This window comes from Myotis yumanensis, unplaced genomic scaffold (assembly GCF_028538775.1).
Source record: "Myotis yumanensis isolate MYYU_CA2020_CCGP unplaced genomic scaffold, mMyoYum1.0.hap1 SCAF_10, whole genome shotgun sequence".
NCBI classification, from domain to species: domain Eukaryota; kingdom Metazoa; phylum Chordata; class Mammalia; order Chiroptera; family Vespertilionidae; genus Myotis; species Myotis yumanensis.
Genome location: NW_027223761.1, coordinates 14,803,698 through 14,828,306, shown reverse-complemented (window position 1 = coordinate 14,828,306; position 24,609 = coordinate 14,803,698). Strand labels below are relative to the sequence as shown.

At 52.4% G+C, this 24,609-nt stretch overlaps 1 protein-coding gene across 1 annotated transcript in view; it reads right to left on the bottom strand.

Moving 5' to 3' along the window:
* Positions 1–17,036: 17,036 nt before the first annotated feature.
* The window catches only part of ALKBH3 (alkB homolog 3, alpha-ketoglutarate dependent dioxygenase), a 32,158-nt gene continuing 24,585 nt past the window's right edge, over positions 17,037–24,609 (bottom strand). Inside the window, exons 9-10 of the mRNA XM_070427833.1 lie at positions 19,432–19,530; positions 17,037–18,470 (exon numbers count right to left, since the gene is read on the bottom strand). Of these exons, the coding sequence (XP_070283934.1) occupies positions 18,378–18,470; positions 19,432–19,530 (192 nt within the window). The 3' untranslated portion in view covers positions 17,037–18,377. The remainder of the gene's footprint in view (positions 18,471–19,431; positions 19,531–24,609) is intronic.

The following is a 24,609-nucleotide window of genomic DNA, read 5'->3' as shown; positions in this document are numbered from 1 at the left end:
CCGGCTCCCAGAAAGGAAACTGTCAACCCAGGGAATCAATAGGATTTGGCCTCTATTCCTTCCATAGCCATTCAAGGAAGATGTATTGAGAACCTACTGAGTACCCGCTCAGGAATGTCTTGCCCTCTGGAAGTTACATTGGGGGCAGGGAGATACAGACAGTAAACAGGAAACAAGAACATGCACTGCGGGGGGGGGGGGGGGGGGGGGGGGGGGCGGGGGGCGGGAGGCGGGAGGTGCAGATCCAGCCACATGCATGGGCAGTGCCTGGGCGGAGGGGTGGCCAGGAAAGGCTTCTCAGAGTGGGTGATAGTTCAGGTGACACCCGAAGGCCTGCGGGACAATAATAACACTACCAAGTACTTAGTGTGTGCCATGCTCTGGAGCACTTCTGATGCATGAACTCATCTAACGTGTTAACTCCTGTATTTATCCTCGCAGCAACCCTGGTAATAAGTATTTGTTGTGTCGCCATTTACAGACAGGAAAACCAAGGCACAGAGAGGCTAAGCCACTTGCCTCAGGCCACATAGCTGGTAACCAGCAGAGCTGAGGTTCCAACCCAGGCCCCTTGGCTCCTAAGCTGCTTCGTATCCACTGCACTGCGTCCATGTGCCCTGTGGAGGGCAAAGAAGGACCCAGCGTGTGCCCACTTCGGGGGGAAGCATTGGGGCAGAGGGGCCCAACCCTAGTGCAAAGGCCCTACGGCAGGATTGAGCTTGGCTTCTTCAGGAACTTCAGGAGAGCCAGAAGGGTTGACAGCATTTTTATTCTAGGGGCAGTGGTGAGGCACTGGGGTTTTGAGCAGGGGAGCTGCACACTCCAGTGTATGTTTTTAGGAGTTCACTGTGGCTGCCATGTGGAGAGCAAACTGGAAAGGGACGGGGGGGGGGGGGGGGGGGGGGGGGAAGCAGGGAGTGTGCTGAGAAGATCATCCCTCCCTCACTCTACCCCCCTTTCCTTCCTATCATGCTTAACTAAGATCTAAAAGGCCTTCTCATCTGCTTGTTTCCATCGGTGTTGTCTGCCTTCCCCCACTGGATCACAGTAACAGCCACTGCCTTTGCAAGCAGGAGTCAGGGGTCCTGTGGAGTGTACCACCTCCACCCTGCCCCCCGAGCCTGCTCCCACAGCGCCTGGTTCCACCACAGCTTTCTTTCCAACCCATGCAGCTCCTCTGGACCCCAAACTCCCAGGCTGGGGACTGGGGTACCCTAGGCCAGCGGTGGCCCGTGAGGTCCGAAAGGTTGGCGACTGCTGGTTTAAAGAAACCTTTGGAGCAGCAGACCACTGGTGGTCTGTGAGTGTCGTAAGTGTTTCCCTCCACGTCCTGCGTGGTTCAGGGTTTGGGTCTGGAAGTGGAGCCGCACACAAATGAAATAGAAAAGACACAAGATAATTTGGGAATATGGGGGACCAGGCAACCAAGTCCAACTCAAGAGGAAGGACTTCCACTGTGCTCAGGCCTCACCAAGCTTTTATAGTGAGAGGCAAACAAGGTAGTGGTTACCATAGTTGCACAGTTCTTACGAGTTTCACTTGTTTTGACCATGGTTACACTTCCTGCACTTCCTCATCCCATTAGCTTTCCCAGATAAGATCTAGGGAGTGTTATAAGGTCAAGCCTAATTATGCTAAGAGGACTGTGCCCTCTAAGCTAGGACTTGTTTGTGACTTTGCCAGAAGGTCAGTCTGAGGCTTAACCCTATATCAGCTCCCCACATGTGAGGTCTGAAAGGTTGGCGACCACTGCCCTCGGCCACTCCTGTCGGCTTCCCTGTCCAGATTCTTGGTCCCACTGCTGACCCTTCCCATCCATGGCTTCTCCCCTTCAGGATGCCTCATGGACCAGCCCCATACTTAGTGGCCTTTTCACACTGTTCTGTGCCCTCTGGAAGGGCTGCTATCGGGTTAGAACACAGACCCGATTCTAACCCTGCTCTGCCACAGGCTCATTCTGTGACTCTGGGCAGGTCCTACTCCCTGAGACTCAGTGGCTGCATCTCAGAGCACAAGTAATGCCCCGGGAGCCAGCGATCGCTGTATGGGAAGCTCCTGGGTAGTGCCCAGCATGTTCTAGGCATGAGGCACACCTTCCTTTTGTTTTCATTGTCTCACACCCCATCCTGCCCAGCCCCCCACGTGGCTGAGAAGATGTCTGGGGAAAGGGCTCCCGAGGGCATCTGGCTCTGGTGGCTTATCCCTCTGCCTGACTCCGTGTAAGGGAGGAAGCCAGACAGAGCAATGTCTCCAGGCATGGGATTCCCGGGGAGCCAGTGCCCAGAGGTGGTCCTAGGCTGCTTCAGGGGATATCAGCCTCTTTCAACAGACCGTCCCTCACATGTGTGAGGAGGATGGCAGATCTAGGCCCACAGCCTATCCAGGTATCGGGTTCTGTTGACCTCTGGCCTTACTGATTCGCAGGGTCAGTGTTGGGTTTTCCAGGACAGGCTAAGTGGCCTTTCTTGGCCACCTTGGGGCAGAGGATGGCTATTAAAGGGGGTGCAGGACAGTCCCTCTTCTCACCAGGCCCGTGTCCCTGGGACGACCAAGGAGAGACACAGAAATGTCATCTGTTGAGCACCTATGTGCCTGGCACCATGCCAATGATGCTTGGCAAGTGCCTCACCTAATCACCCTCATGGCATCCTTTGAGGGGTAGCATCAGCTCTATTTTAGAAATGAGGACTCGGGGTGCTTTGTAGCCCACCAAGGCCCCCCTCAGTGCCAGTGCTGACACAGCTGTCTGCCTGACCCCAGTCCAACACCCATGCTCTGTGCCCGCACCCGTCTCGCCATCCCTCTGAAGTGACAGAAACAGCACGGGACTAGATAGAGGTCAGACCCCAGGTTCCATCACCCGCATACACTGTAGCCTCGAACCAGATGCTTCCCATCTCTGAGCCAGTTTCGTCATCTGTGAAGGAGACTAGGCTCCGATTTACTGGGGGCCCCTCCAGCTCTGACATTCTAGAATCCTCAGAAGGATGCAGGGATGGGGGGACCCATTCACAGGATGTTTCAGGCTTGGGCCAGAGAGTGGCAAGCAGCCCCACTGAGGCTGCGGGGGAGGCTCGCCTCTGTGGAGGGGCTGCTGGGGGAGCAGATGGGCAGGAAGATGGCAGCTGGCCAAGGAGGCCTGTGCCTCCACCTCCTCCACCGTCCCCACCCACACTTTGGCTTTTGGGCAGAGCTGGGGTTTAAAAAAAGCAACTCCAGTTCTTCAGCTATTAGCAGGGCTTTGTTTCCAAGGGAGCCTGCGGTGCCCAGGCCGGGCAGGCAGAGCAGGGATGCCCAGTCCGTCTGGGATGCAGATGGGCGGTGAGCCACAGAGCCAGGTGGGGAGAGCCCGCCGGGCTCCCTTGCTTTTCTGGGGTGGTGGCGAGGGGGGTGGGGGGGAGCAGGGTAGGCCCCTTCCTGTGGCTGCTCTGCCACTCTGGCACTGACCGACTGCCAGCTAGACACCTTGGTCAGCTGTCTGTCCCCTCACATTCTCCCAAAAGCCTCTCCAGAGGGCTGCCAGGCCTCTGAGTGCTGAGTGAGGTGGTGGTTACTCTAGACCTTGCTGTTCCGGTCAGTATGCACATGCGTGCATTCAGGTGTGTGGGGTGAAATGAGAATGTGAGTGCGGCAACAGGGGCGGGGAACGGTCATAGGCAAACAAGGTCCATGGCAGGCAAGCAACAAGGCCTCTCCGGGGCGGGCGTCCTGCTGGCTCCACCCTCACCCCCGCGGGAGCCCAGCCCACCCCTCGGCGGGCTTTCCGCACAAAGCCAGTGATTTCAGCGTCCTACCAACTGCTTCTGTCTCACTCAGAATTACCACTTCGTCTGGTATGATTGCGAACAAAAGTGTTTTGATAATTTTGCTGGAGGGTTGCCATGACAATCTCCAGCGAGCTCCAAGAGGGGTGTCAGTGTGTGCACGGGAGGTAGACAGGAAGAGAGTTCCAGAGACTCAGGCAGGGAGAGACAGCGGAAGGGAGAGGATCAGGGAGAACCCCAGTGACATTTCCAAGTCAGACCTTCAGCCTTCCTGGCCCCCCACCCCGGGGGGGCCCCATTCATGCTGCAATGAGCTCATGGTCTAATCTGGGCCTCACTGTAGGCCCTGTAATGGAATACCAGCTGCTAGGGCAAGCTGCCATAGCTGCCATGGCAGGGCTGGCCCCGCAGGGGAGGCTCCTCGGCACCCCCCACTCCCAGGATGAGCCCCAGGAACACCAGACTGGAGTGGGGGCAGGGAGGTTCCTGGGACTCAGAGGGAGCCAGAGCCCAGGGGAGCCTCCGAAGAATCACCCCAGCCTGTGGGCCTGGCTGTGCTGCTGGGAATAATGGGAGCACATTTCCCGCCATGGCTGCTTCCTGGCACAGCTTCTGCAGCCTGGGTCTGTGCTCAGTCCTTCCGGCATGCTTTCTCGCAGACCGGAGGGTCTCTCTCCTGGGACGACCGGTCTGAGAATCACTAAGGATAAGGCTAAAACCCTGCACAGTCTGTGGCCCTAGAGCTTTGCAAAGTAGTCTCCCCCTCTGTGACTTCAGCAAAGCAGGACTATCTGCTGTCTTTTGAGATGAGGACAGAAAGGCCCGGAGAGGGGAGGGAACTAGATCAAGGTCACACAGCAAGGCAGGGGAGAGTCAAGATGAAACCCAGTCCTGGACTCTCCCCCAGCCTCACAGCCCTCGGGGAGGACAGGTTCTGTGGAATGGCCCATCTGGCACTACCCCCTCACATGGACAGGGAAACTGAGGCCCAGAGACATGCCCCAGCTTGTACACAGAAAGCCCAAACTCGCAGCCTCGGGTCCTAAGACGTTTCACTGCCTCTACTGAACCACAGCCCCATGCGTTCCATAAACAAGCCCAGGAAATATCTTGTTCATGCCCCAGTGTACAGTGTCCGCCTCTGCCTCAGAAGGAGAATCTTCTGGTTATTGGCAAAACAGAGCAGAGGGCAGCGGGGCTGGCCAGGAACACAGAGGCCAGGCCAGAGGCTCGCCGAGTTCCAGCTGCAGAAGGCGGCCTGCCAGCGGCCTCTCCGCCTGCACTCCTGGAGCTGTGAGGCCCTGGGCCAGTCACACTGGCTGTCGGAGCCCAGTTTCCTGAGCTGCTGAGAGCTGTGCATAGGAGCCCTCGGGGAAACTGCTTTCCAAGTGCCGGGAAGCGGCTGCCAGGAGCAGCAGCCCCTGGTGAGAGAGGGGCCCTCAGCCTGTCTCCCGCTCTGCTCAGATCTACCTTTCAATTATTTACCATCATGGGGGGTGGGGGAGGGAGAACCACAAAGAAAGTGCTGTGGGCTCTGAAGACAGCCGCAAAGATGACTTCCCTGCAGTCTTGGTAATGAGTAACAGCATGAGCATGAGCAAGCAGCGCCCCAAGACTGCCTGCTTGAGACCCCTGGTTCCAGTGACAGTTCTCACCAGCTGCGACTGTGGAAGCCTTGTGCCTGCCCCATCCTCCTCCCAGGGTGGTGGTTATAAGGCTCAAACCAGATGATTTATAAGAACACTGTGAGGTAAAGCCCTGTAGGAGGGTGAATTTTAAATGGATTCCAAGGAATCAGGGTTAAAAGATGCCATTCTCTGAGCCCTGCCTCAAGACAGGACACACTGTTAGCCTTGTAAATAGCTACTGGTTCATTCTGGGGGTCCAGAGAGTCTGCTCTCCCCAAGACCTGCCTGTCTTCCTTCTTGGACACTGTCTCGGGCTGCCCAGCAGACAGGCGGTGCCTGCTGTGCCCCAGTCTCTGCCCGTTTGGGACATGTTGGGGTGGGGGGTTACTCTCAGGCCCCCAACCTCAGGCAGCCTCTCTCTCATGTTGCTGTGCCTGTCACTGGCCAGGGAGGCATCTCCTCCATCTTTCTCAAGGCAGCAACAGCTGCCATTTCTCCAGCCGTCTCCTCACAGGGACAACAGGATGGGACTCGAGGAGAATGAGTTTATCCTGAGCATTGATGTCACACCAGTCACCAGCACACAGCACTGTGAACCTATCTTCGCATCCGTAAGTTTATCCTCTGATTATTTTCCTCAAGCTTTAGCTGAGGAATAGGCTCAGAGATGTCAGGGAACTTTCCCAGGGCCACCCAGCCAGGCAGAGATGCAGCTGGGAGTTGATCCCGAGCCCACTAGTTGCCAAAGCTCTTCTCACCCATCAGCTGCTCCCACAATGGTGATCCTGGAGCTGCCCAGGCAGGTTCAGGGGGAGGATGGACACGGCGAAGAATGGAATTCGAACTGGGAGCCAGGTCCCACTTCCCAACAACTTTTGCAGGGAGAAGACTGCTGTCCTCCGGCCCATGCAGTAGTCAGCGTGTGGCGGGGAGGGGAGGGGAGCGTGGATGACGTCCAAACCCACTCCTTTTCCCAGGGTGGTGGCAGGAGGAGGTGTGGGGGCTGCTCCCCACTCCCAGGCCCTAGCACTTGAGACCCAGACAGGGGCAGCGCCAGGGCCTCACACCTTGAACTGAACTGGGGCTGGGGGGCATCAGAGCACAAACGCCAGCAACTCAGCCACAGGCCTCGGGACCACGCCTCCAGTCAAGTCTCAGCATCTGAGATTGGAAACCACTGTCTGCAGATACAAAGAACTAACGCACAAAGGCTCTGCTGGCCGATGGGGTCCGGAGGACCGCCGGCTGTCGGAGCAGGAAGGAACGCTCAGGCGAGCTGGGCCAGTGTTTTCACACCAAGAAGTGGGACTCAGTCGGTTAGGACAGAGATGTTCAACCCATGTGCCCCAAGAATTTTTAAAACATGTAACACCTGACTACTTAGCCCAGGGCACTGACCTCTTTTCCCTTAGATTGTCAAATAAAAAAATGACAACAGCCAACACAGTAGCTGTCCGGTGTGAATGAATCAAAATTATACCCCTTTTTGGTCAGAATGGCAAAATATGTTATTTCTTGGTGTGCCGCAGAATATAGGTAATTAGTCTATGTGTGCCATGAAATGAAAAAAGTTAAGGATCGCTGGGTTACGAGGCCATGACTGGCATTTTAAAATGATGTGCAATAAGACAGAAAATATCAGAGTAAATATTGTTTCACAAAGCTTTAGTTTTAGTTCAATGTGTGTCTGTAAAAATTCTTTTTAAATCTTGGGCTGTGGTCAATAAAGCTACAAAAACCATTAAATTGGCTCAACGCTGTATTTTGCAGATGGAAAAACTGGGGCCAAGGTCAGGAAAAGCTTTGCTCAGGGGCCACAGGCAGTGGATGCGGACCAGGCAGTCCCGATGCTGGGACACTGCGTGCGCCTCGCCCCAGGCTGCCTTCCAGGGGCCCCACGTCTCACCGTCTTCTAACCTTAGCGGCCATCAGCCTTGCATCGTGTCTGCTGTTCCCAGGCCAGAGTGGGAAGGACCCAGTGCTTCATGGGGCGGGGTGATGGGGGTGCCGCGACAGAACAGACCCAGGCCTCCTTCCTCAGCTGTCCCTCCTCTGCCTTTCCCCCTCCCACCCCCTCTGTGGGAACAGTCCATCATCAGGCCCCTCCACATCCCTCCCACCTGCCTCCACAGTGGCCACTGTGCAGCCGCCTCCCCCTCTCTCTTGGCCATACTGGGCCCTCTCTCCCCCAAGGCCTGTCCTAGACCCGTCCACGCACAAGTCATTCCATCTCCATTGCGAGATTTGGCCAAAGCCCCTGTGAGCCCTGCCCTGCCCCCAGGTCGGGGACTTTCCTTCACATCTACACACTATTGGATAAGAACAGCTACCAATACTAAGAAGATAGGCCCAGTCACACTCAATTCTTAAACTCTGTTTTAAAGAGAAACTCAGGCTAAGAAATTGGCCCAAGGTCACACAGTGGTAAGTGGAGGAGCCGGATCTAGAACCAGGTCTATATGGCACCAAAATTGACAGCTGGGCGATTGACACCTCGGCAATTGACACCTGCCTGCCATTCCTGGCAGCCTCTGCTCCAAAGCAGTGTGGTCTAGGGGTGGACGCCATGTGGGGAGGGGACAAGCATCCCCTACTCTAAGTTGCAGTTAGGAAGAGACCGCTCCAACCCCAGGAGGGACAAATATAGGAAAAACAACATCTACCCTTCTCCCAACCCTCCCTACTCTCTCACCCAGGAGAGGAGGGCTGACTTCTCCGATAAGGGAGCTTGGGAGAAGGAACTGGGTTGCGGGACAGGGGATCCCTCTCCTGCCCACTGTCAGTCCTGCCTCCCCGCAGAGAGTGTGCATGCAGCTCGGCTCCTGAGTCCCCCACCTGGGAAGGGCCAGTGTCCACTCCTGGAAGCAGCCCTGGAGGCCCGCCTCCTCCGCTCCCCACTTGCACACAGGCTTGGGGAGGGGGGTGGCAGGGACCTCCTGGCTGCTGGCAGGGTGGGGCCTGCTGTGCTGCTTCCTTGAAGGATGCCCCACAGCCTCAACGAGGTGCAGGAATGTCAGGAAGTCTGACTGTGGTCATGGATGTGAGCCAAGGTCTCCCGTCCAGCTTTGTCAGTAATAACACTGATATTTTTGACCTCATAGCTAAGTCCTGCACTTGTTTTTCTTTTGCTTCAGCACTTGTGGGAAGGAGGGGTGTTACTAGCACCAGGAAACCCAACATCTTTTCTCTTCACCACTCCCAGGCCTCAGGTATCTCTGCTTGGGCTCCTATCATGGTCTCCTACAGGTTTTCTCACTTCCACTCCATCCCCCCACTCCCACCTAATACATTTTCCTAAAAGTCGCCCTCTCAGCTCTCAGTGGCTTCCCACCACCAGAGCCCTCTGGGTGAGATGCCTCCCAGGCCTGATTGGCGCCTGACTTCCTCTTTCACTATCTTTCCCCCAGCTCAGCACCCCCTACACAAGCCCTGGAAACAAGACACCCATGGCCCTCAATGCTCAGGAGTCTTCAGATGTCACTTTGCAAGGTCTCCTCCTCAGTCCCCAAGTGCCTCCTCCACCATGCAGCCTTCCCTGACCACCACCCTAAGTTACATCTCCTGTTCCTCCAACTCCGGTAGCATTCATTGTCGGGACCCCTCATTTTACATCCCCTTTATTGAGGTACATCAAATGTGTGTCTTGTTTTCTCAACAAATGACACAAAATATAACAACAATGCAGCTGCTGGCTAAGATGTGCTTGCTCTATGCAGGGCACTGGACGGCTTCTCCTTCAAGGGGAAAAGCGGCATACGATCACAGTACAGAGCCTGGCCCACTATTGGTGCTCCCGCCACAGCATGAGCTTTGCAGATATGCTCGAACACTTTGGGTAGAAGAGTCAGTTGATACAAACTTTCTGGAAAGCCATTTACATTACGTATTCAAGGCCTTAAATAACATACACAGCCTTTGGGGTCTGGGCCAGCACCCCCCTTTTAGAAATGTGCTTGAAGACACAGCCGTAGAGTACACGAAGGCCCCGGTGCCGCAGCTGCAGGAGTGGAGGGCTGTGCTCCCTCTCCCTCAGTTGTAAAATGGGATAAAAGTAGAACCCAGTCCATGGCCGTTGTGAGGATTAATAACCCGTGAATTAATATATATAAGGCATTTAACACTGCCTGGCACTGTATTCAGACTCTATAAAAATGTTACCTCTTCTTTTTACTATTTAAATTGAGATCGGAATGAGGCCAAATCCTGGACTCAGAGCTATAACACCGCCCTGCCTCCCACATCCACTCCCATGACTTCCGAAATCAACAGAACAGTTAGTTACTGATAACAAAACACCACCAACATCAACACTGGGCCAGAGATCCAACACAAGGGGGCGGGTTACATAAGCGCAGACAATGCTATGCAGCCTCTCAAAAACCTGTTATGGCGCAATAATCGATGCCACGCACCCATGTACAAAGGAAGCGGAGAAAGGCTACAAGAGGTGAGTGCAGTATGAAGTTACTTTCCTCCCAGTTAAACAAACGTTTAGAAAAAAAGACACTGCAAAAGGTAAAAACTCATCATCCGAGGGCTGTAAGTTACAGATGACTTTCCGTTTCCTTTCTATCTTCCTGACTTCTTGCGTAGGACACATAACTCCTTTTGTAGCTAGGAACAAAAACTAATTTTGAAAAAGAAAATAGAAGCCACGCTGGTTCTCTTCTGTCTGTGAAAGCAGGGGTCATGTCTTCCTTTCAAGTATCTCCACTACATCTAGCATGCCATCGCTGGACACAAAAGCCCTGGGCTCGGACAGAATCTTGCTTAATCTTCCAGGCCAAGGCGTTCTGTACAGAACTTAGAAATGGCCTGCAAGGACAAGAAAACAATGACTGGCGGGATGCGTCTCAGCCTGGTCGGTGACCCACTGCTGGGAGACGTCAAGAACTGACCTGAGGGGGAGGGGATGGCATCGGGCCAGGGCGGGTGCATTAGGAGACCAGTTATCTGGGGAGCATGTGGTGGGGCTGCCAAGAGCGCGCTGAGCCTGGACTCGAGGCCACTTTGGCACCTGGGCGCTCTCTTCGGCTGGTTTTAAAGGCTTCCCAGGAGACGCTTAAGTGCAGCTGAATCTTAACATGATCAGCCTCACTGGTGAACCATTTTCATTTTGCCCAAAGCCTCCGGGGGTACCCCTGCTAAATGCAATCGAGGTATGGCACCAGGGGAGCCTACCAAGGGGAAGGGCAAGGTCACAGGGCCATCGGTCAGCCACAGAGGGATCACCCACCCAGCATGACATTAGGGCTGGGGGTGGCAGGGCACGTGCAATGTTCTACTCACAACAATTACATGACTAAACACATTACCATCAGGCACGTTACATTCATGCTCTCGACCCTCACAAGACCCCGGAGAGGTGGCTGCTTCTGTGTCCATTTCACAGCTGAGGAAACTGAGGCTTGGGGGCTGCCTGACTGGTCCCCGGTGGCTCAGTGAGGAAGGGCAGAGTGGGACTAAGCCAGGTCTGCCTGACTCCAGGTGAGGCTGCTCCCCCAGGACCCCAGTAGTAATTCTGATAGACATGGAGGCTGGGGCAGGGGTGGGGGTTTCGTAGCTGCTCCCTAATTTCACCCCTGCAGGCACCACTGTGACTGTAAGAGGCCCCTCCCCGGCCCTGGGCCGGGCTTGCCTAAAGTTGGCACAGAACTCTATTTTCGGCAGGAGGATGCTGCCTCCAGCTGCAGCAGGGACCTTTGCCATATATCGAGCTGCCCACTGGTGCGGCAGGAAGACCGTCAATGCCGCTCCCTGGAGGGCTGTCTGTGCCCGTGTTCCCTCTTGTCACCGGGTTCTACTTTAGCTGGGGGTCTCAGAGGCCACAGAACCTCAGAGGGGCAAGAACACTGGCCTAGGCACCCGAGGATGGTCTTCATGGTGGTTCTGCCTCATGCCCTGGGTGGCCCTCAGAGGAGCCCTTAACTGCTCCGGGCCTCAGTTTTCTCATCTGTCCAATGGGGAAGGTAGCCCCTAACCTACAACCTGACAGGACTTTGGGGAGACAAAGGGCAAGGTGTGCCCAAGAATTCACTAGCTCTCCTCTCTGCCCACCCCTCCCAACACAGGGAAGACTGGGGAGCTGAGGGCCCTGGGAAGGAAGACACACTTTCAGACTTCCCCCTGGACTTTCACCTCAGGCCAGCAGCCTTCCTTCCCTTCACTCTGGGTGAAGAGGCCAAAGGTAATGTCGGGTGGGGAGGAGGATGAAGGGAAGAATTGGGTGGCTAATTACTTTTCAGAGGAAACATTGCAGAAAAGTTTTCTCTAATCCATGGGGCCTCCCTCCTCTTGAACTCTCCTGCCTGAGTGGTCCCTGCAGCCTGAGTACCCCTGGGCCAGAGGTTGGGAAGCCAAGCCCTTCATCCACCCATCCCACCAAGATTCTTTAGGTACAAGGATTTGCCCTCAACCAGAGTCGCTGCTGGAGGGTGTGGATTCCCTTCCTGGTGGGTCTCACCCATGACCCTTCCCCAGGCCCTGCCCCTTCCCCAGGCCCTGCCCCTCCTCCAGGCCCTGCCCCTTCCCCAGGACCTGCCCCTTCCCCAGGCCCTGCCCCTTCCCCAGGCCCTGCCCCTCCTCCAGGCCCTGCCCCTTCCCCAGGACCTGCCCCTTCCCCAAGCCCTGCCCCTCCTCCAGGCCCTGCCCCTTCCCCAGGACCTGCCCCTTCCCCAGGCCCTGCCCCTTCCCCAAGCCCTGCCCCTCCTCCAGGCCCTGCCCCTTCCCCAGGACCTGCCCCTTCCCCAGGACCTGCCCCTTCCCCAAGCCCTGCCCCTCCTCCAGGCCCTGCCCCTTCCCCAGGACCTGCCCCTTCCCCAGGCCCTGTCCCTTCTCCAGGCCCTGCTCCTTCCCCAGGACCTGCCCATTCCCCAGGCCCTGCTCCTCCTCCAGGCCACGCCCCTCCCCCAGGCCCTGCTCCTCCTCCAGGCCCTGCCCCTTCCCCAGGACCTGCCCCTCCTCCAGGACCTGCCCCTTCCCCAGGCCCTGTCCCTTCTCCAGGCCCTGCTCCTTCCCCAGGACCTGCCCATTCCCCAGGCCCTGCTCCTCCTCCAGGCCACGCCCCTCCCCCAGGCCCTGCTCCTCCTCCAGGCCCTGCCCCTTCCCCAGGACCTGCCCCTCCTCCAGGACCTGCCCCTTCCCCAGGCCCTGTCCCTTCTCCAGGCCCTGCCCCTTCCCCAGGACCTGCCCCTTCCCCAGGCCCTGTCCCTTCTCCAGGCCCTGCTCCTTCCCCAGGACCTGCCCATTCCCCAGGCCCTGCTCCTCCTCCAGGCCACGCCCCTCCCCCAGGCCCTGCTCCTCCTCCAGGCCCTGCCCCTTCCCCAGGACCTGCCCCTCCTCCAGGACCTGCCCCTTCTCCAGGCCCTGCCCATTCCCCAGGCCCTGTCCCTTCTCCAAGCCCTGCCCCTTCCCCAAGCCCTGCCCCTCCTCCAGGACCTGCCCCTCCTCCAGGCCCTGCCCATTCCCCAGGCCCTGCTCCTCCTCCAGGCCACGCCCCTCCCCCAGGCCCTGCCCCTTCTCCAGGCCCTGCTCCTCCTCCAGGACCTGCCCCTCCTCCAGGACCTGCCCCTCCTCCAGGACCTGCCCCTCCTCCAGGACCTGCCCCTTCTCCAGGACCTGCCCATTCCCCAGGCCCTGTCCCTTCTCCAAGCCCTGCCCATTCCCCAGGCCCTGCCCCTTCTCCAGGCCCTGGCCCTCCTCCAGGACCTGCCCCTCCTCCAGGACCTGCCCCTCCTCCAGGACCTGCCCCTCCTCCAGGACCTGCCCCTTCTCCAGGACCTGCCCATTCCCCAGGCCCTGCCCCTTCTCCAGGCCCTGGCCCTCCTCCAAGCCCTGCCCCTTCTCCAGGCCCTGCCCCTCCTCCAGGCCCTGCCCCTCCTCCAGGCCCTGCCCCTCCTCCAGGCCTTGTCCCTTCTCCAGGACCATAAGGAGGGCAGGGAGGAGAGGCCTGGGGAGCACCTTCCCGGGCAGCCTCTTGGAAGGACCAGGCAGCCCTCCGTCTCCACCACTAACTGCAGCAGGAAAGGTTTTGGTCGGATCCGGTGGTGAAGCATCTGGGTCCTCACAGCCTCTGCATGGCAGTTGACTGTCACCAACCCCTCTGGACACCCTCCATAATCACAGGGCCCTTCCTCCAGACTCCTCCCCATGGGGAGGAGCTCCCAGATAAGGACCTGTCTCTACTTTTGCTTCCCTGAAGGAGCCAAGGAAACACTCCCTCCAGCCCCAGGCGACTCCGGCTGCTGTTGCCTCACAGCCTGAGGCTGGGGCTGGAGGAGGCCCAGGGAGCACAGAATGCCTGCTGACAAGTAACCACACAGGGCTCTCCCGGCCCAGCCAGGATCCCAGGATCTGACCAGTCCTCTAGGAACCTCAGTATCATCATCCATTATAAACAAACAAACCCCAGCCACCTCCTAGGTTGCTCTTAGGAATAAATCAGACAATAGATGTAACCAGCCCAATAGATGTAAATGCTCCGGGCCTCAGTTTTCTCATCTGTCCAATGGGGAAGGTGGCCCCTAACCTACACCCTGACAGGACTTTGAGGAGACAAAGGGCAAGGTGGCCCAAGAATTCACTAGCGCTCCCTCCTGGCTTTCCTTTCTTTTCCTTTCAGAAACGCAGAATCTGTGCCCAGAGTTAATAGCTGGGGTTGGAGGCCACAGGAGAGGGACTTTCCCCAGAACCCAGGGAGTGTGACATCACCATTGCACTGAGGAGAGTGAGAGCACAGAAATAATAGTAGTGACAGCACATCACATAGACCTCGGCCAGCTCCAAGTTCGCTCATTTGAGAAAATAATCTTTTAGGTCATGCTGGCTACAAAGCTACTACCTAATTTTCCTGCTCTTGGCCCCCGTGCCCAGCCCAGCCCAGCCCAGCCCAGCCCAGCCGGGGCTCTGTGTGCGGCTGGGGAAGCTTCCATAACTCAGCACTTGGCAGGCGCAGCAGTAAAAGGCCCAGCTGGAAAGGCACCGTGAGTCAGGGTGCCACTCTAATACGCAAACATCAAAGCCTCCCTGCCCCTCCCTGCCCCCCCCCCCCACCGTCACCCCAATCGCTGACCCCAGGCACAGAAATCATATCCAAGAATGGGTTCCACAGCGAAAAACTGACAGGGGCCTCCTGTGGCGGTTCCTTCCAGAGAAACCAGGAGGGAGAAGGGGACAGCTGTAGACTGGGTCCCTGCGAGGGGGCGTGTGGATGGAACCATGTATAAGTAAAGATTTAAACAAACAATGCATCGCCATGAAAACATTTGGCTTTTTTGAAGGCATTGTTAGGAACAATAATCAAGAATTCAGATTCAGCTTTAACCGGTGTGGCTCCATGGATAGAGCATCGGCCTGCAGACCAAAGGGTCCCAGGTTCAATTGCGGTCAAGGGCACATACTGAGGTTGCAGGCTCCTCCCCAGCCTGGGCCCTGGTCAAGGCACGTGCAAGAGACAACCTATCAATGTGTGTCTCTTACATAGATATTTCTGTCTTCCCCTCTCTCTTCCACTCTCTCTAAAAATCAATGGAAAAATATCCTCAGGGAAGGATTAAAAAAAAGAATAATAATAATTCAGATTCAACATTACAAGTGTTTACTTCCAGAAAAGAGCAAAGTGAGTCTCAGATATTTTGCAGCCAAACAGAAGTCGCCAGAACTCAAGGAGACATTCCCCACAGGGCAGGGACCCATCATCTCAGGCTTTCTCTTAATTAAGCCCTCCAACTGGGGCATTGCGCTCATCACAGCGCCCACTCAACTCTTCTGGGGTTGCCGTGACACGAGAGAAGGTGCCAGTTGCTGGCAGGGTCACATCAGCCACGGAGGCAGCAGGAGGGAGTGCCACGAGGACAGGGCAGGCTTACAAGCTGTGTCCCACACTTATTAGGAATCTCAGAGGCCGCCCGAGCCAGTGGGCCCTATTTCCACACTGCGGATATACTCTGATGCCAGGCACACGTTCCGACCCGAGCTTCGAGGCAAGCATTTCTCTGGGCTGTCTGCTGGCTGGCACTGTGAAGTGTTGTGAAGAAGCCTGATGCTGAGTTTGGGCATCGTTCACAGTCTCCAAATGTACTCCCAGGTAAGAATAAAGGGAGGAAGGACCACTCATCTACCTCTGAAAGTTTCTTAGACACGGTCAGGAAACACTACCAGGAAGGCTGGATGAGAACTTGTCTAACTTGCCAGAAACTGGATTCTTTCCCCACAAATGAGCTTCCCCAGTAAAATGGCCAATGACTAGTCCATTTGGCACATGGTCTCTGACGAGGAGATGCCAGGTTGAATGGGAGGAGTTACAGATGCTGCCCTAATGCACAGGAAAGCCAGGGGAAAAACAAGGTGGCCTGGTCGTCAGCTCTACCAGCAGCTACGGGGCTGCTGGGCCACCAGCCTTGCCAGCAGGTATGGGGAGGCTGGGTTACCAGCTCAGGGCCCAGGGATGCTGAGCAGACCACTCTGCCTACATTCAGTAAGGCAGAGGCAAAAGCACAGTTTAGGGACTGGCTTGTGCTTTGAATTCTGGTTCTGCCATTTATAAGTCCTGTTAAATTTCTTAAGCTCTTGGAGACTCAGCTGCTTGCTTGGTCTCTGTCATGGAAACAGCATCTTTCTCGCAGGGCTAAGACTAGGGACTCTGTATAAAATGCTCCTAGGACAGTGTGTGGCAGGATATTAAAGCTCAAATAAAGGGCAGCTAAAAACGAAACCTGTATTTTCCATCATGCTACAGCCACATATTTGCTTCCTCTGCTTTACCAGGAATGTTAGTAGAACAGCTTCATTCCTAATCCCAGGGAAGATCTACCACCAGCAAAGCCCAGCAGCAGGCGATGCAGTCACTGAGCAGGGCTGCCCCCGCCAGGGTCTGAATTCCTGTCTCGTCCTAAACGCTGTCCTATGACTCTATGGCAAGTCCCTCCTGCACGGTTCAGGAGGGACACTATTTTCATGGTGGAGAAATGGCAGTTCTGGCACTGGGCAGCAGGAAACATAACCTCTGGCGGCGCTCAGCTGAAGAAAGCCAGCACTTGCCTCCCTGGCAGACGGGGCTGCGATGAGTGAAGATGTCAGATCTGCAGCTGACGCAGGGGAGGTCAGGCCCTACATTAGGAGGGATGCTGTAAGACCTGGGGCCATCTGCCAGTCCTTTCATGTCTGGGAATGGAAGAGGAATTTCCCCGTGTCAGGTGTCAAACTCATAACTGAAGCAGACTCTACCACCCTGGCCAGGTTTTTGTTTGTTTGTTTTAATAGGAGAAAAGCTGGGGATTAAAAAGAGGCTTTGTTTTTATGGTGATTTGTACCTCCCTCGCAGGAAGGCTTAGTATGATGGTCAGGTTTTATGAAGCATTTAGAATTTCTCAGAGAAAGCAGCTGTACTCAGGTAACAGCATTAACAGAAAAGGTGGAGGGATTCCAATGCAAGAAGCCGAGAGCTTGCGGGAGAGCCCGTCAGAGCAGAGCCTGGCTAGGCGTGGCGCTACACGGGGGCTAGGACAGGGGTGGGCAAACTTTTTGACTGGAGGGCCACAATGGGTTCTTAAACTGGACCGGAGGGCCGGAACAAAAGCATGGATGGAGTGTTTGTGTGAACTAATATAAATTCAAAGTAAACATCATTACATAAAAGGGTACGGTCTTTTTTTTTTTTTTTTTTTTAGTTTTATTCATTTTAAACGGGCTGGATCCGGCCCTCGGGCCGTGGTTTGCCCACGGAGCTCGGGGCAGACCCCGCCCAGCCTCCAGCACTTTGCCCTGATCGTGGGACCATCAGCCTTACAGCACTGGATGGAAACAAGATCAAAAGCAAGGAGGCTCTGTAAATTCTCCCCACAGGCAGCTAGGGAAACTCTAACGCTCCTGGCCTATTTTCATCCATTTTCTTTCTCTCTGCCTTTTCTTATCTTGGTTTGGAATTAATCTGGCACACTGCCTAACTCAAGAGGTCAAGAACACATGGTTTTATGGTGCAATAGGGGCCGCTACGTTGTTGTGTTTTGGGAACCTCGGTGACATCATGGACTAGGCCCTGAGTCCCGGGAACTTGGGTCTTAAGGGAACACTGAGTCAGAAGACAGCCTTAGTCACAGGGCCACTGGAATCTCAATGGAGAGAACCATTAGGTAACCGAGTCTGCTCTCTTCGGGGCTGCTCCAGCTTCTGTCTGGTTTGGGTTTAAATGACTCAAGTCATTCTCCAGGGGAAACTAATTTATGTGGAACAGCTGCCACTAGCAGAGCATTTGCTGCTCTTGAGCCCAAATTTCTCATGACATCAGGCAAGTATTCCTCCCTCTGAGGGGACAGTTTTCTCTTGTATTAAGCAGTCTGGGTGGCGGCTTGAAGATGGCGGCCTAGTGAACACTGCCTTCACCTTTATTCCCAGCCGTAACCTGTCTGGGGTGTCCCGGGAGGACTGGCAGTTAAATACTGTGCCCCCAGAACACGCGGCTTTCCATTATAATAGCACACGAGCCACAGCGCTAAGGAGTCAAGGCCGACTTCAGCTAGGCTCTGTGAGCCACGTCTGTTTGGGTTTCTGCAGCTGTCTGCCTACGGACGGCTCCAGAGTCCCTGACGCACATTTATATCTCCACTAAATTTAGTCACGAGGAACAGACACGTGTGCATTTACACCAGCGCAAAGGCCATTCACATTTTTTTCAAATGGAGCAAGGGAGGGCAGCAGAAAAACTGTTTATAGACAGAATCATCCGTGAGCACAGCCGTAGGGGTTTTTAATTTGCCTAAACAAAATATGTGCTTTCAAGATGTGATTAGGGATTACTGTTCCCATAGTAAACATTTTATGGATGTGAACTGCTGGCTGGTAGTTAACAGGGCTCTGAGCTGGGAAGTCAGTCCACCCCTTGTCTTCCAAACAGCCATCCGGGGAGATCAGCTGGACCAGCCTCTAGAAGTTTCTTCATGGTGGAAGGGTTGCTCAGTTTCAGCACGGCTTCTCTCTCAAAGATTTCACATTACTGGTGCGCCCCTCTCGTGTCTGGATAGACTGTCCGAAAGGTCAGGTTTATTCTCTGTGCTCTAGAGTGGTACTCTTTGGGCACCCGATGCTAAATGGAAATAGAAATAACTTTGACATAAACACACACACATTTTTATTTCAAAGCCATTTGAAACTTATTTATGAGTATATATACACATTTCGATTTTATGCGCCCTTAAGTAGGCAGCATTAGATGTTTAGAGTCTTGTGCAGAATGGTCTCCTTCTCTGAAACACGCTCCCCCCCTACAAGATGCCAGCACCCTCACAGTGCAACGGTTTTGTCTTTTCTAATACTTGCTCTTCCTCTCAGCCTCCTGCCATGTTTCTGAATCTCATAAGAAAACAAATAAATGGTTGAAACCAAAGAAAGATGTGGGATTCTGCTCTTATGCTAAGTGTTCTCACATTAATTTGCACAACATAAAAATGACCTGCCCTGCTGGTGTGCTTAGTGGTTGAGCATTGTCTATGCACCAGGTCTCCAGTTCAATTCCGGGTCAGGGCACATGCCAGAGTTGCAAGCTCAACCCCCAGTAAGGGGTGTGCAGGAGGCAGCAGATAGATGTTTATCTCTCATCAATGTTTCTCTCTCTCCTTCCCTCTCCCTTACTTTCCTTGAAATCAAGACAGACATTTTTTAAAAAATGACCTCCCCTTAAGATGGCCTGGCCTAAGCTGTGGACCTACACAGCTCAATATGCTGGTCACTAGATATCTGAAGCTACTTCATTTATTTAAATTAAAGCTCAGTTCTTCTGCATACTAGCCATACTTCAGGAGACCCACAGTCACATGTGTCCAGTGGCCAGAACATTGGGCTGCACAGATATAGGACATTCCCCTCACTGTGGAAGTTTCTATGGACGCCGTCGCTATAGAGGTCCAGTTCCACTATCAGTAGCATCAAAACTCCTGGGCAAGTATAAAAGCAACTTGTTCTGCACCATGTTTACAGAAATGGATTATTGTAAGCCAGGCAGACGCTGCCTCCACATGAGCGAATCCACATTACTTGCGCGTTCTCACCTGCCAGTCAGCTTGTGTAGCTCCTTCCATGATTAGCAAGGTCCCGTGATCCAAGGGTATCTTCACTCTTTCCACATATGTGTAGTCTCCATTCTCTTCCTAGAAAACAGCATTCACTGCACTGAAGTTTGTGCTTGTGTGATCAAGATGTGACAGAACACAACTCTGGTCAAAGAAACGGGCGCCTCCCCAGCCAGACTGCAGGGGTCAGTGAATGGCTGTCACTTGGCAGCAGCCTGGCCTTAGGCCAGGCATTTCCCCTCTCTGTACTGTGGGGATGACGACAGCACCTGCCACATTAGTCACAGGGCCGTCGGGAGCCTCCAGTGATGCAGTGTGTGGCAATCACCTGGAGACCAGCACCAAGTGAGTCATCGTAAGTGCTAGCCATTGTTATTATTATCAGCATCCCAAACACAGAAGAGCCCATTCTGGCCCATGAAGGAGTTACAATTCATCTATCCAAGAACTCTTTACGTCTGCTTTATGCTGTGCGCTGTGTTTAACGTAGCATGGGAGGATGGGTTTCTAAACAAGACATGGTATGATGAGTTCTGATCATCGTCCACAATTTATTAATCAGTACCTATGTTAAAACTAGTCCTTCGGTGTTCTGGCGACATATTCCTGTTTCTTCCCAGAACAGTCAACAGTGACATTTTCTCAGAGAAGTGAGCTCTGGCTCGACCAGAAAGCATAGCAAACTGAGACTTGCTGTTTAAGCCTTGGAAAGTGGGCCACAATTCCTGAACACTCGGGACACAGACGCCTGGCATTTTACATCGCCCTGTCTTCCAGAAAGCGCAGGCATGGCCGGTATCGCAATGAAGCTCCACGGCACAGCCTGCAAAGCAGCCGACAGGTGGTGTTGCTCCTCCCGCACAGCTGATGGGGTGCATTGCACAACTTCCCTGCTCGCAGAGTTGAGACTGGGGCTGACCCGCACTTCCTGATTTCTTCATCTCTTTTCTGAGCTGATCCTCCCATTCCTCTGCTTCACTGGTGCATGGGACTACCTCTAGGTTAGTGCAGGATTGATTTCGCTGCAATAGCGTGTTTATGCTCATTATTGCAGGGGTGCTTCTGAGAACATAACAGTTTACAATGACTTCCCCCAGGAAAATCAAAATCAAAACAATAATGAACTAGAATAAACAGTCTAAGTTCCAGGCCCCAACTGTTGGCGGAGACTGTGCAAGCAAACTCATAATTTTTACAGGCAGAATTTAAGAAACAATGTTTGAAGTAACTTTCAGTGACTGATTTTAATGGTGTCTGCCACCTCTTTTCTTCCAGTACTATGTATGCACCAAAGCATTTACCTCTGACCCCCTCAGCCAACCAGAGAGCAGTGGGAAGGTGACCTTGTCCTTCTCAGAAAGGCTCCATCTCAGAAGAGCAAAAAGTCTCTCTGAAATAGGTGTTCCAGGTGGAGGACATGACGTCCTACTAGACTCTAGTAACTAGAGAGAAGATATCAGGAGGGAGTGCGCTGTCCACGAGATTAGAAGGCCCCAGGCCCTGTGACTTAGGCTGGAGAGTCAGTTACCAGACCAAGGTTCGCACAGCGAGAGGAAGACCTGCTGCCCTCTTCATAATCTGGGAGCGCAATGGGTCTTAATCTACCAAGCACAAACACGAGGACAGGAAAGGGAAATGAAGCAGAGAGGAAAGACGCTCAACCACAACATGAAGACAAATCCTGAGATGAAGATCTCGTAGAACATTTAAAACAATATAGGGAGATGGGGTGCCAGGCCAGTGGAAGAGAAGAGGTGAGCACTGTAATTCTACCTGGAAACATGAAGCAGGAATAAGCCTAGCAAGTGAAAGAGAATTCCAACTGCAAGAGGGAAATACCAGCACTAATGGAAAGTGATGCTCAACTGATCTTCATTTCCCTTAATGCTCCTAAGAGCTGAACTTTTCAAATGAGAGAAGGCCGCAGGTTGGTATGAATAAATTTCATCCAGTGTAACCATTAGTTGGGCCTAAAAGTGGACAGGGGTGAGCCTGCACTTGGGAGGGAGCTACTCTAATCAGTCCCCAAAGGAAACAGCAACACACCGTGCACCCACCATGAAAGGTGACACCAATACCTCAGGGTTTGTTATTTGTTCCTTTCAATAGAAAGGAAATGTGTTCCTGGTTTGCAAGAGATAGAAAAGGGGGCAAAGAATTCTACCAGGACAACATGGAGCTCACAAATGCTTCCTTCTCCTACAGTCAGAGGCAACAGCCGTGCCACCGCTGAACTTAACCAAGATGCACAGAGACTTTCCACTTAGGAAGCAGATAACAGGCCAGAGGAGCCCATGTGGCTGTGCTGAAGGCTGAGCTGATAAATGGATAAGAGCAGTAGTGGAAGCACAAGCCAGACTGTTGAGAGGAGCACATTCACAGGCATTAAGCATGGTTACTTTACCAAAACACATCTCTGTAACCCTTTCAATTTAATCAGGTCTTTCTTCAAAACAAAACAAAACAAAACACAGCCCCCCAAAACCATGGCTTAGGATAAAATTTTCCATCCCCGATCCCAGTTAAAAGAAGCTTTTAGGGCCACAATCAGTCTACAGGGGTAAGTTTTATTGGTCCTGGTCTCGGTTTTCCATGTGTGTGAAACCTCACAAGTAGATGGGAAAAGGAAAAATATATATTTTATATTAGTGGAGATCAACATTCTCCCTCCTTCCCAATGACAGTCAGTTCATTTGAATGCTGAACCATAATTTCCAAGGGAAGTAGGGCTTCCCAAAATTCCACAACTCTCATGTCCACCTCACCAAGATATGAGCCTTTTCAGTTTCCTTTAGAACAGTGGTTCTCAACCTTCTGGCCCTTTAAATACAGTTCCTCATGTTGTGACCCAACCATAAAATTATTTTCATTGCTACTTCATAACTGTAATGTTGCTACTGTTATGAATCGTAATATAAATATCTGATATGCAGGATGGTCTTAGGTGACCCCTGTGAAAGGGGTCGCGATCCACAGGTTGAGAACCGCTGCTTTAGAAAAATGCTATTTAGGAAAAAATGTCTGGATGTATTTATTATGTCATTACTAACCACCCAACAGACAGGAATTCTCTTCATTGGAAAGGTAACTTCACACTGTATGAGCTCTGTGTTGATTTTTTCACATAATTATTCCTTCCTTGTCCTAAAAAAGTGTCTTAGAGATTACAAACAACCATCAATGCCTGAAAAATCACCGTTGGCATCAATTTTCTTTTTGCTATAAAATTAACATACGCTTACCAAAGTAAATGATGCACTTGTAATTTGCCTGTTCAATGTCTGCCTTCCTACTCTGATAAACTCCATGAGGAGAGGTCAGTGTTGTCTTGCCTTTCAAAATATGCTCAGTGCCAATCATCACCTACATCAGCAAATAAGTGCTGAATGACTGAGGAAAATCACCAAGAAATATAAAAATCACCTTTAATCCTACCATCCAGAATTCATACAACACATGTACAGGAATAGTCTACAGATTATTCCACATTATTCCACAACTGTGTACTCTACATTTTAACACTATATTGTGAGCATCTTCCTATGTCTTAAATATACGTATTTCAAAAATATGGCCATATGATATTCCTTTGTCTGAACATATCCTTCCTTCTTTAATCTCACAAATGTATTTTATCACCTGTTTATGTTAGGCACTGTGCTTATGGTAAGGATATAGCAGTGAGGTACACATGTTTGGAGATTGAGATTTTCATTTACAAGTACTGCTAAAAAGAAAGAGAAAGAAAAAACTACTGCAAAACATTTCTGAGTCTATTTCTAGAATATATTCTTAAAATGGAATTGCTGGATCCAAGGGCATGAACTTGAAGCAATTTGAGTTATACCACCAGGCTGCCTTCTTAAGAAGGTTGTGGTAACGAATGATTCCATCAAGAAAGTATGATAGTGTCTGTCTTCTGGCCATATCACTAATACTGAACATTATCAACTGTCTACGATGAAAAAACGTAGGGATAAATGGCAACTTATTCTCAGAGCCCTTTAATTAATAACCCAGATCAACAATTTCTCACATGCCTATTTGCTGTTTGCACCTCTGCTGTGAACTCTCTGCTCATGTTTTTGTGCATTGTTCCACAAGATGTCAACATTTTTCTTATTGATCTTTAAGCGCAGATAGTAAGATATTTTGACTTTGTCTGTCATACTCATTTGCTACTTGCCTTCTGTTTTATCATATTTAACACAGAGTAGCCCCAAAACTTTTAGAGACAACTCTAATGACCTTTCTTTGGCTCTCCTCCACAGTTTTTGTGCTTAGAAAGTCTTTTCCTATCATGAGGAAAATTAAATATACAACTGCATTTCCTTTTAGTTTAAAAAAAAAGAGGGAGTTTATATCTTTTAGATTTAACTCTAATCCACTTGGAGTTGAGTTTTTTTCTCGTAGTCTTCTTTTTATAACTATTTCTAGGTATTTAAACCAAGGGTCCTGCTGGACTTTTTGGACAGGATTAACCATGGTGTGTGCTGCTCAGGTGCCAAGCATGCTAACATACTATAAATACATTATTTCTAATCCTCACTACAATCCTCTAAGGGAGGTTATATTATCCATTTTTCTTAAGCCAAGGGAGCTGGAGGGAAAGTATGTTTCTAAGGCAGGAAGTGGGCAGGGCTAGAACTCGAGCTTATATTTGCCTAGCTCTAAAGCCTCTATACTTTCCACTATTCTGTGCTCTCCAAAGTGACCTCTGTTCCTTCTGAAATCCTGCAATATTTCCTGTCCTGTACTAATTATGTGGCACCCTGACTGCACTGTAAAGATCACAAACACCAGCAAGTAGCATAAACAAGGGGTGTGGGCCGAGCACAACACAGTGGGGAGTGGGGACCACGGAGAACCAGGGAGCATGGGGCCTGCACAGGGATGGCTGCTCTGCAAAGCCAGCTCACTGTCCCCCCATGTTGCCAAATCTGGGAAGCTGATAAGTGAAATTTTTATGTAAAAGCTCTTGAGTTATCAATTTTGGCAACTAATGCAGTTTCTTTAAAAATACTGGGTAGTATAAACAAAACAAGTCTGAGGACCAGATTCAGCTCAAGAGCTGCCCAGCTATGCTGCCGATGGACCCATCACATGACTCCTCCTTTTAGGCCCATGTCTCCGTCCTCCTGCCTGGCTGGTAAGCTC